Source organism: Ptychodera flava, chromosome 6 (assembly GCF_041260155.1).
Source record: "Ptychodera flava strain L36383 chromosome 6, AS_Pfla_20210202, whole genome shotgun sequence".
NCBI lineage: Eukaryota > Metazoa > Hemichordata > Enteropneusta > Ptychoderidae > Ptychodera > Ptychodera flava.
In genome coordinates, this window is record NC_091933.1 from 10,008,784 (window position 1) to 10,024,594 (window position 15,811).

General features: G+C 35.4%; 2 protein-coding genes and 1 long non-coding RNA gene across 3 annotated transcripts in view; all 3 read left to right on the forward strand.

Moving 5' to 3' along the window:
* The window catches only part of LOC139134795 (plexin-A1-like), a 206,224-nt gene that overhangs the window by 34,823 nt on the left and 155,590 nt on the right, over positions 1-15,811 (forward strand). The window lies entirely within an intron of this gene.
* Positions 3,688-6,811, forward strand: LOC139134258 (uncharacterized). The gene is made up of 4 exons (XR_011552754.1): positions 3,688-3,795; positions 5,051-5,151; positions 6,214-6,346; positions 6,732-6,811. It is a non-coding gene; the product is annotated as an uncharacterized lncRNA (long non-coding RNA).
* LOC139134181 (plexin-A2-like) lies at positions 7,130-15,677 on the forward strand. Its single transcript, XM_070701095.1, has 11 exons — positions 7,130-7,220; positions 7,484-7,604; positions 8,451-8,585; positions 8,822-8,923; positions 9,245-9,341; positions 9,802-9,989; positions 10,624-10,772; positions 11,053-11,170; positions 14,515-14,651; positions 15,108-15,290; positions 15,506-15,677. The coding sequence occupies exons 3-11, from the start codon at positions 8,505-8,507 to the stop codon at positions 15,675-15,677; spliced, it is 1,227 nt and encodes a 408-aa protein (XP_070557196.1). The 5' UTR covers positions 7,130-7,220; positions 7,484-7,604; positions 8,451-8,504.

Here is a 15,811-nt window from a genome sequence, read left to right on the forward strand (position 1 = left end):
TATTAGCTTTAACTTTTCTGCGTCTGAATTATAACTAACTTTAGCTTCTGTAAGACATTTCATATAAGTTGACCTTAAATCATCATAAAATGCACAGTGCAACAGAAAGTGAATCTCATTTTCAATAGAATTACTCTCACAAAATTCACAAAGCCTTCTATCTAAACTCTCGTGACGAAATCTTCCGCTTTCGATCCTAAGAGACAACTGCCAAGAATTTGTGCCGCCAACGACCGCTGTCGACGTGACAGATTCAATGTAATAAAGCTTTGTGCTCCGTAATGAGATTTAAATAAAATATAGGTACGCAACTTAGCCTTTTGTCTAGCATTTGAGAATTGGAAAATTGGCAACAACTAGAATTGGCAACAACTATTTTGTAACCATAGAAATATCAATGTACAATAGGTTTTCCTCATGTAAATTTAAATTTAAAATATCAAAAATCTTACATATCTCATTTGACCAATTACTGTAATCATTTAGGGTAAATTCCCACAAGAAAACCGTTTTTGTAAGTCTTTGTTCGTCCATGGCAAGAAGTCTATTCCGATAACAAACCATATTAACAAGTCTGCCATTTCTACAAGAGTTCCAACCAGTATCACCTTTAATTGCATGAGTTGATGTAAACCTATGAATTCCAAAATAAAATCTCAAGGCACGGTTTAGACTACATCACATTTATCATGCTTTCCAAAGCCCCGGACTAAAGAACAGTAGTCAAGAACAGGTTTAACGCAAGCATGATATGATTTTGTGTAAGATTCAAACCAAAGGTTTTTCAAAACTTTCCCTTTTGAATTCAAAACACCCAATGCTCTATTGGCAGCCTGAGACACAGCAGCAAAGTTTCAGAAAAATCTACGAATTCAGTTAATACAACCTCAAGATATTTGTACTTCTGAACATATTCAATTGAATTAACACCGAGATGAAAATCAAATACACTTCTTATCATGGTTTCTTTACTAAAACGGATAACTTTTGATTTACTACAATTAATCAGAAGACGCCACTTGGAGCACCACTTACTGACATGGTCAAGCATTGTTTGCATATCAACTTCATTATCATAAATTAAAACGATGTCATCTGCATATAATGATATGCAGACATTATACTCATCAATAGAATACCTTTGTTCAATTATTTAAGCTCACTGCCAAGTCATTAATAAAGAATGAAAATAAATAGGGTGACAAATTGTCTCCCTGTCTTACGCCAATATTTGTAACAAACCAGTCTGTGTACATTTCATTTACCTTAACACATGATAAGGTTTCAGAGTACACTAACATAAGTCTCTTAAGTGGCCGGATAACATTTCATTTTTGCATATTTCTATCAAAGTTCGGACAATATTTCATTTTTGCTTAGTGCTATCCAAGTTATGTCTACTAACAATGTGTAAATCAATCATAATCCCATCGTATTCCACCTTCCCTACCGTTTTACTTTCCCTCCAGAATTCGCACCGCAGAGGTTCAGTTTGAAGCGTAACTTTGTCTGAGATAAATTGCTCGGTCGGCATGAGCCTGCTGTCTTCAAAATCGTGTGTAAATTGGATAAAATTGACCGACCGTCTGGCATTTGCCCTGTACACAAACGTGAGCACCGCTTCTCGCTAACGCGACCGATGTATTAATTTTATTCATGAAGAAGTTCAAAAGTTTAAACACCGAAACGTTAAGGTAGAATGCCCCTCGAAATAAAAGTTTATCAGGTCAGTTTGTCTGTTTTTATTAAGCTTCTTATTCTTGGATAAAACTCGGGTAATCAAGCTAACTTTTAAGGAAAAGCGCCAATATTGACGGCTGGTCCAAGATTTGGAAACGTGTTATAAAATATTGAAAACAGCTCGAAAAAATATTTAATGAGAGTAGTCATATTTCTTAAACATTTTGGAATGTAAACTTGATAGATATGTCATCCATGCAAATTTGATATTATGATTAATTTGATGGTTTCAATGGATCGGCCGGATAAATCACATAAAATAACACTTGTCATTTTTTTATAACTTCAAGATTTAGAGTTTTTGATGGACAATTTATATTTATATACTTAATAAAAATATGAAAAACATGAGTGGTCACTATGGAAACTTACAGATCGAGGAGTTTAACGTTGGAAACGTTATGTACTGAAAGTCTACCCATACTAAATATATTGTAAATAATACGTGTATTACATCTGCTATGCCTTCAAAGGAAGCGTATCCCTTCTACTTTCCAGTTTGCAAGGGGAATACACGAATGCCATGCATTAACTTACTATCAGTATGCCAATGGTGTGGTCGACCAATATGGATACGCTGTAGAAGACTATCCAAATACCCTTGTTACAGCAATAACTGTTAGTACCATCGAACATCACACTGTAGGATTCTTAGGTACAAACACGGGCCATATTTTCAAGGTATGTTGAAAACGGAACAGTTTATTTACCAATAATTCAAAGGTTGATGAGAGGAACCATGCATTTTATTTTAACATAGATTTAATTCTTTCGTTAGCTATTTACATGTAGGAGCGTATTGGAAAACGATTAATGGTAACTAACTGTAAAATAAAGTTTTTGTCTTATAACCATCGTTACATGCCGGTAACTTCAAAGAGCAAATTTTCGAAGTCTATTAGTGTATCAAGATTATTTAAATACGATTTACCGGCTTCACTTTAACATAGACTGCAAACTGGCTGGCAGACAGTTGTGCTGGAGGGGCACTGATAATTTTCGTATCGCTTCGAACTTTCATGATTTCATGACAGCGTCTGCATGTATATACAGTATGTAGATGTCCTCATGGAAATTACAGTGCTCAGTGCGGAAAGCAGAGCAGTATAAATAATAACACAAATTACTTCAAGTGCAAAGTAATAATATCTGATACTTACGTTTCATCCATCCTGCAATCTTTAGACAGAAGTAAAAGGATTCTTTGCCCTACACTCTCATACATATGTTATATACACAATCGAGCTTTAACAGACTAGATAGCGTCATGAGCAGACTTCGACCAGAGACAATGATCTAGTGATCTAGCAATGAACTTGTATTGAGAGCATCACGAAACTATATATTATATAGTGTATGTTATATATGATATTGGTATATATTATATAATATGGTATATATTATATTATATGATATATATATATATATATGTGTGTGTGTGTGTGTGTGTGTGTGTGTGTGTGTGTGTGTTTGTGTGTATAACCTTCAAACACACGATCTGACATTTATCAGGTCATGTTTGAAAGTCAATATTTTGCGATGTTTTATATTGAAAAAGGCCACAATCATTCTGTTAAGTCGATGGCAAAAATTAAGGTTTATGTTAAACAATGAAGGCGGTAAAAGCTTTCGTTATCCCATAAGCTTCAAAATGAGACCCAACAAGTGGTAGACTAAACGGTATTGTTAATGTTTGTATCTGTCCCCGACGTGCATTCTACCTTTCACTTAATGAAAACGTGGCATGAGCATCATGTTTTTGCAGGTAATCAGTATGCTTTTCCTTATGAACAATATTACTACCAATATGATTTGGGAAACGATATTTAAATTATTTCTCCACGCTAATTGAAGTAATTTAAAGAATATATCTATCAAGTGTTACATTTTGAAAATTAACATTTTACAATTTCGGTTTCTTAGGTTCATTTTGTCAACGAAACTTTTGCTAACACGTATGAAATCCTTGAGTTTAAACAAAGTCGAACTTCGGTCCTGTCAGACGTGATCTTCGATTTGGATCAAATGCACATCTATAGACTCACAAGTTCCAGTGTAAGTAACAAAAATTACTATGGAATGATAAGAAGGTAAGAAAAAAAACCGTAATAGTTCTCGAAATAAGTATAATTTTTGACTTGCAGTGTCATAATGCCACCAGAAGTTTTAAAAAGGGATCTTTGTACAGCCCAAGGTCAGATCAACACTAACATTGTCGAGATGAAATCATTGCACCTTCATACCCAGCAACTGGGTTGTACAGTATTCGTATTTTCCCTAGTAAACTTTTCCTGAGTAAGTGTTGAGTCATATCCCCTTGTTATTGTCCTTCTCTTACTTTCAATTGATTGACCTCCATGTAAGTAACATATGCTTTAACATTCGTATGTATAGAAATCACTTCGTAGCTGTTTTGTTGAACATAGCGATGAAAAGTGAACTCTCGCCTGTGTAATATAGTAGGGATCAATTTTTAGTAGACTTTATAAACCATTGCACAACTACCAGTGTATGTATAGCTTAGACTCTATAATTTTCTATATCATCATTATAATGAATCGATATTTCATCTGCGGTCATAAATCAACAATTGAGCCAAAACCGACAAATTTAAACGTATTTCTGTGATCATTTAAAACCTACTTTGTCTACTATTACTTACGCTTGGGACAGATTTCCAAACACAACACAACACAACCAAGTGAGTGGCAGGAATACTTAAATGACCAGTCAGTGTGTATATCCACGGTTCATCTTAAAGGGGACCATGATGTAACATAAATGGTCGTTAAAAGGTATAAGAATGCAAACACAATCTGTTGTTGCGAGAAAGTTCCTTAAACTGTTGGTGTGAGAAAGTTCCTTAAACAGAAGTAAAATTCTAATGCATTGTGCTTGATAGACATAGGTTATGTGCCCAATAAATTTTAGCATAAAGAAGCCGGTGACACTAGGATGAATAATGGAGATTCCTTTGTATATGAGAATTGTAAAATGAAGTAAAATTTCAAAATTACTAGTACCCTGACTGACCTATGCAATGTTACTTTTGAAGAACAGGTAACAGCACCAAATGTTTGTGCGTAATTGCAAGAAGTTGTTGTACATAAAAACGAAACAACAAAACAAAACCAACAAAACCCAACAGAAATGGCCCTTGAGGTGTGAACCTCATACCAATATTTTAGGTCAATGAAATGACAGCTTCGAGCCTTGTATTTATGCCGAACCGATGTAACACATACGTTCTTACTCAATCGAGCCTGACGATAAATGTTTTGGAATCATGTCACAGTAAATTATCTTGCAGGTCCACAAAGTCAAAGTAGAGGCTTGTGGCCAATATACCACATGCGGAGACTGTTTTGGCTCCATGGATCCTTACTGTGGTTGGTGTACTTTGGAAAGGAGGTAATACTTTCAAAATAATGATGATCTTATGCAAAATCTTGAAGAACATGGAGACAGTCATGTATCTAAAATAGTCATTTCGTATGTAATTGATAAAGCGAAGCATTGCCACATTGAACTTGATATAGAGGAAAGTTATAATTGTAATAACAAACTTAGGTCAACTTGTCGAAATCTAGCATGCTTTCGAAGAGAAGGGTGCCCTTCACCACGTACGCCTAGTGTAATGGACCATGTCCACCGGTGCATCTGACGAAGTAAGTAGACCGTTCGTCTTCGAAAGCGCAATGTCATTAGAAATTTGGTAGTCTACAATTTGACAAGAGACGTGAATTTGTGCATAACATGGGATCCAGTTGAACTTGATCAGAATTTTCTGACAATGTTCAAAATAAACATGTGTCTATGGATAGTTGATTGGCGGGAATTGTCCCGAGGCTGTCTTTCGCCCAGTAAAGCGACGTGTTCATTGTTCTGATAAAGTTTGTGTGCAATGTGTGATAGCAAGTATGTGAGTGTGAATACTTCATAAACTCCAAAGCATGTGTGGACAGGTCACAATCAGACAAAAAATTGTAGCAACCTAGCTCGCTTACTTGACCACACGTTTACAAAGATTGGAATTTGGCCGAGCTCTTTAGACTGCGATAGCTTGGTTAGGTGACTAGGTGCTGTACGTTGTGGGTTCCAATCCAATCGAAAATCTATTGAATTTTCAGTAAGATTTGTAGCCTTTTAGAAAATTGCCAACAGACGGATCGATGAGACATTTTTTTTTCAACGTGCTCTTGTCGCAAGCCCCTTTTACCACCTTGAGATCTATTCATCTTCTAAGTGATGACTGATATACAACATAAAGGGGTTTGAAAGGATTAAAAAAAACGCAACATTTTGATGGGGAATCGCTTGTCGTCTGGCGCGACTATACATCGATGTCATGTAGAACACGTACAATCAGTATGTAAAACACGGCACTATAATTTTTCTGGGTTACCAGCTGACGATTTCAAGTAATAATTTGTATGTTAACTTTACCCATGATAATACTTTTCATGCATTCAGATGTTCTACCATTGCAAACTGTACTACGTCGAGTCTGAAGTCCGGATGGATAAGTATCTTTAATTGGGATATATGTATTGAAATAAAGTCAATACAGCCTGAAAACGGCATACCTTTGGGTGTCGCTTATCAGGTGAGATGCAAGCTTTCTGTCTAGAATTTTCAAGATTTTAATCCGACGACACTGAAAATTTTAAAAATACACGTGCAACGTATTAAAAAGATAGTGGATTCGTTGTTAATTATTGAAACCCGAAGAGAACTGCCTCTCTATGTTTAAATTGACAAGAATGTCTATCATCATACATGTTATGAAGATTGTCTCTTACATGAAACGACTTTGAATAGGATACAGAGCTCAAGACTTGTCTAGCTGCAAACTGAATGTACAGCAAATAGTAATAGTAATACAGATCATAGATGAATAGTTTTCTTGATTATACCGGACAATATTTGCGACAGTAATTGACATCGATCTAAATAATTCATACCTGTATTTAATTCGTATTCTTTTCCAGATAACTTTGAATGTGGTTGAGCTGCCAGACGAAGAGAGCACAAATACCTATCTCTGCAATTTCGGCACTTTTTAACTCAGTCGCGGTCAAAGATGGACAAAATTTGACTTGTGCAACCCACCAGTAAATTATTACCAACAATTTCGACCAAAAAAGGTACATTTCTGTGAGTGCATGGTAACATAGTTTTATACATTAATCCCATAGGGCTGCAAAACATTTTCTTTTTATTTTCCACAGAAAAAGATTTGATGGCTGCTTAGCATACCTTAACGTCATGAGCTTTTCATTTGCGTCACAAAAATAAGATAACTAGCACTAAGTGATCATATAATGAAAATACTTGGCAAGAAAATGCCACGTCTTTAATAAAAATGCTCTTTCGTTTACAGACCACGTAACAATTAAACTGTACGTAAAAAGCCGACAAACGGCTGTAGATATCGTGGATAAAGACATTTATATTTACGACTGTTCTACACAAAGCTCGTAAGTATTCTAGAGAACGTAATAATATTTGTTATTTTATATCATTCAAGTTTTACTTCGTCGATGATTCGTGTATTTGGTAAGAAATTGATTGATTGTTGAACAAATTCGGTTTAACGTTTCGATATACCTATCGTACTAATCAATTCAACACGGTACAAAAATGTGTTGAGTACCCTAAGCTAGCAACCTCAGTTACCAATTATTGGTGGGTTGATGAACGTCTTTGACAATGTTTTTACTATCATTTCGTTTATGTATAGGTGTACAGAATGTGTTTCCAGTGCCTTTGCTTGTAATTGGTGCGTCTATGAGAATAGGTGCACACATTACGTGCATTCGTGTCCTGGTGATGACCTCTCGTCGACTATAGTTGGACTAAATGTAAGTTACTTACAATGTTTAAAATTCATACAAGTCTGCAAACCAAAATAAGAAGATGACAAGAATGATTAGCATGTATGAAAATTGTTAGCAAAGAAAAACATTGGAAGTTATAATCCTTTAGTTTAACGATTACGTAACGTAAATTTGTATACGCAATATACAGCGAACACTTGCGATACTTTTAAAAATAATCCGTATTCACGGTCAGAATCAATACATTTTACACCCCGATTATTAAAATAGAGATATGTATGCTATCTGCTGACAGAGTTATAAAGTAAACAGAACAGTTCGCTTTCACAGGCTTGGACACTGAAAAAATGCTAAAATCATCTAAATAAAGCCGGTTTCTACAGTCAGGAAAGATGAGCATGTGGAATTAAAATAACCCACTTGAATACCAATTGCGATAAGCTAAGAAAAAGCTTGATAGATAAGAAACCTCAGAAAAGTAAATTCAATCTTGGATTGCCAACACTTGTTCGATACACAACAGAAATCCGTGTGCACGAATTATAAGGCTGAAAGTGCTCCATAGTTTTGTACCAGTACCATATTTTTCACTTTACAGATTAATATGTTACATGTCAGTTGGCTAATCTTTGCGAAATGTTTACTGACTACAAAGTATAATGAATGTAATGCGTTGATGTGTTGTATGAATTTGACATCTGTAGGATAAAAGGGAGATTATCTAGATACTGTATGAATTTGTTTTCAAAATCAAGTTCAGACGAGACAGCCAAAATATTCATACTCCATTTAACCATGAATGAAAACATAAGAACTTATGAGAGCTGTTCATGTCAGGTGCGTTTACTTAGACAATTTTTGTCATTACAGAACGCATTTACTGCCAGCCATATCAAAGGGCCCACATTTTGTCCTCAGCTTGAAATGCAGGACGGTGAAGTGCTGATTCCAGTAAATTTACCAACAGAAATACAACTACGAACTCGTAACATCTACGATAACAAGGTTGGTAAAACCCCTTTAATATACAGACCAATACTTCGATCAGCAACGTTTTCTAAAGTTTAATCCTAATATAAGAAAAGTGACACCCTGTCACCATGAAAACCGAAAATACTATTTTGACAGAAGAAATTGGTTAAATTATATTGGTAATGAAAGTTTTCATTGTTTTACAGAAATAGCCCGTAATCTGCTTTTTACGTTATCCTAACCATATGTTATCTTAAAAAAATCTTCAGAACATGGAAGGATACGAATGTATTCTTATGGTGGATGATGAAGCGCAGACAGTTAAAGCTACAAGGCAGAGTACAAATTCAGTGGCCTGCACTTTGGCAAAGGTAGAAACACGCGATTTGTATATTTTTAGATATCTTAATCGATTGTGACAGTGTCATTGGTAACAGTTTAAACCCACATATTAATATTGTAGGACCTTTCACCATCTTGAAGGCTAATACAGAATCAACCTACTATAATAACTATAATATTGAGTTTTGCAGCGGACCAGGAACATGACATGCACTAAAATTGGCGTCATAACATTTTTCGGTTATTATTCGTTAAAATTCGAAAGTAAACAAACAAACGGACAGACAGACAGAAAAAAGGTCAACAAATGAATAATTATGCCATTCTCCTCTTCTATACATGTATTAAAGTATACATATAAAGAACCGCATCAAGAAATGAAGGTTAGCCTGACTGTGAAGTGGAATCATGGTAATTTTATCGTTGATGACATTCATGAATACACAGGTAAGATTTAAAATATTCTACAGTTGAAAACGTTCACAATTTAAACGAAATAACAAATAAATAAATAAATAAATAAATAAATAAATAAATAAATAAATTTCAGCATTTCTCTATTGGTTTACTATTTTGAAGGAGAATAATAAGTTTCAGAATAGAACTTGTCATTTTTGATTCAACAAAAATGTATCTCCTGCTATTGTTTTCAGTCGGTAAAACTCCTTCATTTGAATGTGTGAACGTTTTACTTTTGCTCATTCAGTGCCTCAGAAGTCGCTGGGATTGATCAGGAAACGCAAATTAACTGTAATATTACAATCGCCATGATTTTGTAGTTTTGTACCAAAATATATGTAAGTTATGTTTGTCAAAACTTTATACAAGAAATTGAATATTTAAAGTCACATCAAGTAAGTTTAAGTGATTAATGTTGTTGCCTCATTACTTTTTTGTATCTTTTTAGTGACTCTGTATGATTGTTCCATTAATCGGCGTGACTGTAGTGAATGTCTATCTGAAATATCTACGCGGCTGCCATTGAATTGCGGTTGGTGTACAGGTTCTAGAACATGTGAGGTGCAAAACGTGTGCGAGTCAGAGTGGTGGCCTCATGGGACTTCGAACAAATGTGATTTCCCGACGATTACTGACGTAAGTATGTACGCTATCCTGTTGCTGTAGGGAGGTCATGACACAGTCCACTGAGTAGTGTTGACTTTGACTGAACTGCAGTAACAGTTACTATTACTGTAATAGTATCAGTAAAGGAGGTTATGGTTCATCAATGCATATATTCCCCAAGATACTTTAAAGTTTCTAGAAAGCACTATTTCAAAACGGATAAATCAAAGAAAGGGAAAACGTCAAATGTTTAAAAAACATACTTCAAAGAAATAAATATGTCGGTGCTAAAACTGTGCTCTAAGTCTGGTATTTCAAAATACTCTCATCAGACTTTGTAGCGTCAAAATTATATCAAATATACAACATGTCATTGTGTTATGACCAGTGGATATGCACAGCTGCAGCATATACTAGTAATATCCGTTCCCGTTCTTCCGCTCCACGCTCTATCCATATCACTTGAACTTCCAAACCTACTTTCTTCTCGTCGATCGCTTAAGTTTTCAATGGTTATGACTTCTTCATTGTTTCTTCATTGTGTGACTCTGATGTCTTAAGAAGGGGACGACTATTTATTCGTTTTTTAACTTGATGACTTGGTTTTTGTATATCACTAAGATGCGACTGTCCCTGTAACTTCATACTCGATTTTACCCTACAGGTCTTTCCTATCTCAGGACCCTATGAAGGCAGAACACAAATAATAATCATGGGAACAGATTTAGGTAAACGTACTTCTGACATGAGAAGCGTGACTGTCGCCAACACACCTTGTGCCCTCCAAAATGAAAGATATGAAGTATCAAAAAGGTAGTTTAAGTATTTGTCGCTGGCAATCATTTCCGACTTGAAATGTATGTGAAAAACTGAAACAACAAAACCATTTTCCTCTAATTTGCTACGAACACGAAATTTACAGATTTTTTGATGTAATCTGTGTCTTTCGATGAAAACTCTGTTCTATTATTTTTCTTTGAATGATACGCAGAAAACTCTCCGTTTTTAACAAATACGATAAAGTTTGCGGTTCAGTACAGAGCTGATATACGCAGTCATTAATTTGTCTATTACCGTTACTGTTCTTATAAAGATTTGAATGCATCACCGGAGTCTCTTTGCCAGATGAATCAGGAGCCATTGTGGTACAGGTCCAAGCAAATCATGGAGCCATACAAACGGCAACATATAGAAAGCAATTTATATACAGGGTATGTTTCGGAACTATGTCATATATATATATATATATATATATATATATATATATATATATATATATATATATATATATATATATATATATATATATATATATATATATATATATATATATATATACAAATTTCAAATGAAGTATTGATTGAAACATGAAATGTGATTTGAGACACAGTAAGGACCGTTATTCAAGTTGATGAATACATTACCTGTAACTTCCACAGAGCTGTAGATTATTAATCCGTGGCATTATTAGGCCAACCGAATTTGAATGTCGAAATCGAAGAAGGAATTCTGAAATATCGTCATTTTTCTTTCTGTGATTGTCGTTTTGGAGTTGGCATTTCCAACATCGGATTTTACATGTAACGCCGTGCATTACGCGGCCAGCTTATATATGATGATGATATTAGAGAACGAAACGCGTATTAGCTCGAAATCCAGCACATATGCAATGTTCGCACGAAACAAGTGAGAAGATGTAAAGACCATCGCTTTGCAATATGCTAGGAATAAATCGAATATCGAAATTTGGTGTAGAACAGGAAGTTAATTCGTTTGTCAATGTTTCATTTGTAAAGGCGGAGCCTCCTTTAAAAGGGCGCGAAGCCGTGGTTGCGTTCACTGTGTAAGTGGACACCAAATAGGCAACACGCGGGCACACGCTCCAGAAACTGCCACTTTTTAGTTTTTTTCCGGCCGCAACAGGCAGAAAACTGCCAAGCGGTCAGCGCGAACCTGCTGCCGATCGAGCTCTGTGGTTATATTCAAATTCTAACGCGACTGGAAGATGATTTTAGGAAATTCAAGCGTTGGTGTTGGGGAATCAATGACCATTGGCGATTTGAACATACTGTCAATCAAACGCTAGTCTTGTATAACTCCGTTTGCAGGATTAGCAAAAGGAGCCAAAAGGTTGAGATCAGTTTGTGTAATTAATGGTATAGAAATCAAATATCATACTGGCCAAGTGTTTGACTGGGAGGAGAACTCCACTAATGCGAGAACCTTGGATTGAAAATTGCGGCTTTAATGTTGACCTTGAAGTGGCGTCGCAAGTCGGACGGCTATGCCAAACATAATAATTTTCACATTAAATGAAAGTTTCAGTCAGGCATATTTAATTACAAACCAGTTACTCTGCTTTGTTTCCGAAACAGACGGCACATGGTCACCATGCTCTCCCCCCTCCCCATCCCAATAGAGCTGTTATTGAGTTGCGTTTGCCAGTCTGAGAGTGGACAAAGTTTCAGGGTACCTACTTTTCGGCTAGATGCGTTCCTTATTCAGAATAAAATAATTGATGGGGGTTTATAAACACGTAATTAATTTGCAGTTCTCTACAGCTCGATATCTTTTCTTACTTTCTTTTTTCACTTTTCCCGGGATCAACTTGAAGAAGTGCCTTTATGTAACTATCATCGACTGACAGCCGTTCTAGATCCATAGCTGTCCTTGTGCCAGACTTTCAGATCAGCCTTAGGCCGAGTAAACAGCGGCTCAGCATAGACACTAACTTTGCAGTTTTATCAGAAAGTATCACAAGGGCAGGAAGGAGCGCGCTTTTTACATGTAGACACCAGCTATTGAGGAAACCGTCGACAGTATAGGCGCGGATGGATGTTTTGTTTAAAATGTATCAGTCTCAGTGAGACGGGATTATCACTAAAAATGTAACATTGTCGGGTCCAAACCAATATCGAAAATCGCATATCCGAAATAAGGGGCAGTGTATCAAATTGCAATATTCGATTTTGTTTCACGCATAAGACAGAACACGTCGCACAAGAGCAACTACTTCATGCGCAATATTGCTAGTCAACACTCGTAAACATCAATTTAAAGCCGATTCCACACAAATGTTTTTCTCTTTCAAACTAGAAAGATGCCTGGCCGCCAAATGTATCGCGCACCTCGCGCAATTTAAATTTGCGGATTCGTTCGCAAATCGCAGCGATTTATGTAAAATTAACTTGTCAACGTCATTTCCTTGGGTCTGAAATCTGTGACAAAATGCAATTTAGACATAATTTATTATGTCTTTCTCTGATTTCTACATCGAAATATGGTTGGCCTAATAATGCCACGGATTATTATTGAAGCAAATTCCTCTATTGCATCGTTTGTACGAAACATTTATTCATGCAAACCTAGCGAAAATTACCGGGTATTTCGAATTGATAGTGGTAACAGGAAATGGAAATACACTGCGGTGTACTACATATTGAAAGGAACTCAAGCATCATAGTTCTCATTGGATTCATTGCTCATATAAAGGATGTATTAAAATGATAACATTTTTTTAAGGCGGAGCTGCACGTTTTCAACACAGTTTTTTCCAAAGGAATAGTTCTCATATAAGATGACAAGGAAACCCCTTAATACTATATATTTTCAACACGCTGACTATCTAAAGGTTACTATAGTAGCAATAGTTTACCCTAAGGATGAAGGATGTATATATTTGGGGTAAAAAACCTCAATTTTGGCATTAGTGATAAAAGTCAATTTAAGTAAAAAACTTGATATTCTGAAATGTAATATTTCACTTGAAACAAGAGTATATGTAAAATGGCTATTTTATTTTGCATTATCAATCATTCTACATGGCATAGATCGAAAGACTGACAATCAAAAAAGTGATGAAAAACAAGATTAGCAAAATTAAATGGCTCGTATTCAAAATTTAAGAACTTTGTTTAGCTGAATAGTATTTAAAGAACAAAATTAGTAAAAATTAGAAAATTGAACAAGCCACAGTCCAGTTAAATCCTTGGAAATCTTGAAATAAGCAGAAAAGAGAAGCCAGGAAATTGGGTGATTTGCATACATTTGCATAAATTAACACTTTTTTATCAAGCAACTTACGAATGCTTGACAAGCTTAATATAAACCCAACCAATATCTTAATCTTTGATTAACAAATTAAAAATAAAAAAGTGATTTTGAGCAACATGCGCTCTGTTAGGTGTAGCGCCCCTTTATAGATTAAATTCTTCAAAAGGCACATTATGAGTAAGCTGTAGGGTTTACACTTGTTGATGCTCAACATACCATTAAACAATCAAATTTGGACAAAGTTGACATTCTAATCAGTTCAGTCACTCTAGAAGTAGCTTTTAAGGAAGAGTACATGATTTCCTCATAACCTATTATTCTATAAATTAATTCAGGTCACGTCTATGACAACTGCGTACTTCGTGAGACCGAAGGCAAAGAATCGCTCATTTTGTCGTTTTCCAATTTCACTTCCTACAATAAGCTTCAAATCTAATGAATAAATAGCTAGACTGAATAATTGCATTGTTCAACAATATGTATTATATCAATCTAATTCTAGGATCCTGATGTTTTAGACTTCACGCCAAAGATCGGGCCAAAGTCTGGAGGAACAATGGTTACCATTATTGGACAATATGTGAATGCGGGTCGAAACATCAAAGCATACTTTGGCGCGTCATCTTGCCATATAGATAGGTTGGTTAACACTAATACATAGGAATGTGCTCATACTTTGGTCTTGAGGTTCAAAAATTCAACAAATAATGTTCGCTGTAATTTGTACTTGTTGCAGAACAGATATCATTGTCTTAAACATGGTGTCAATTTGTCGATCAAATTTGACCTGGTTGAATTTAATGGATATAAATTATGAAGAATTTATAAAAGCCCAGTAAGCAAAAAGTGATGAAACTCCGATGCGATAAAAAACTTTGAAAACCGAGTTGTTGTATGAAGTAATTACGAGGCAACAGAAAACCAAGCGCAGGTCATGGTGTTTAATACGTGATAAACAGGCATGATATTTGGAAAATCTTTCAGTTTTTGTAAAACCGTGTTGAAAATATGAAATCTAAATTACGTAGTAATAGTCTCATTAATATAAACTTGATTGCACATACATAATCACAAACATTGCATATATTAACGTAGGACGGAGAGCGTTGTTAACGAAACCCACCTTCTGTGCACAACAACAATGACGAATGCCACAAATTCTGCAAAACTGTCGATATATTTTGATGGAGCTGAACGTCTCGCACCTGATTACAAGACATTTGTCTTCACAAATGACCCAGAAGTGAGTTCATTTTATCCCATGACAAGCATGATAAGGTAAGTTCTAATGTAGTTGTAATGAAATTTCGTGGTGAGACAATGTTGTCCTGTGAATAGTTTCTAAATCTCACAGTTACTGTTCCTATAATAGGAGTTTTTTTTACTTTTGAATGCAACTCTACAGCGCATGGCCGTCAATGTGCTACCTACCTTCACATTTACATATCGACATATTTATGTTAACATGTGTTCCATGTACATATTTAATACAGTGGTGGACGTGCGATCAATGTCACTGGTCAATACTTCACATCAATACAAAGGCCAAAGATGTTTGTCAATGCTGGAAAGCTGTTTGTTTCTCTAAGTACAGTCTCAACATTTGTTCGATTAACATATCTTCAAGAAACAAACTTTTTAACCAAATTAAAAAAAAGGAAATAGGAAAGTCTCTTTCTTCAAATTTCACAAACATGTCGAATCAATGCGAATGACTGCAAAGCTTGTGGTTTTGACAATTCAGCACACTGGACATTTCATTTATAAACAGCTCCCATTTATGTGTATGAAATTAAAGA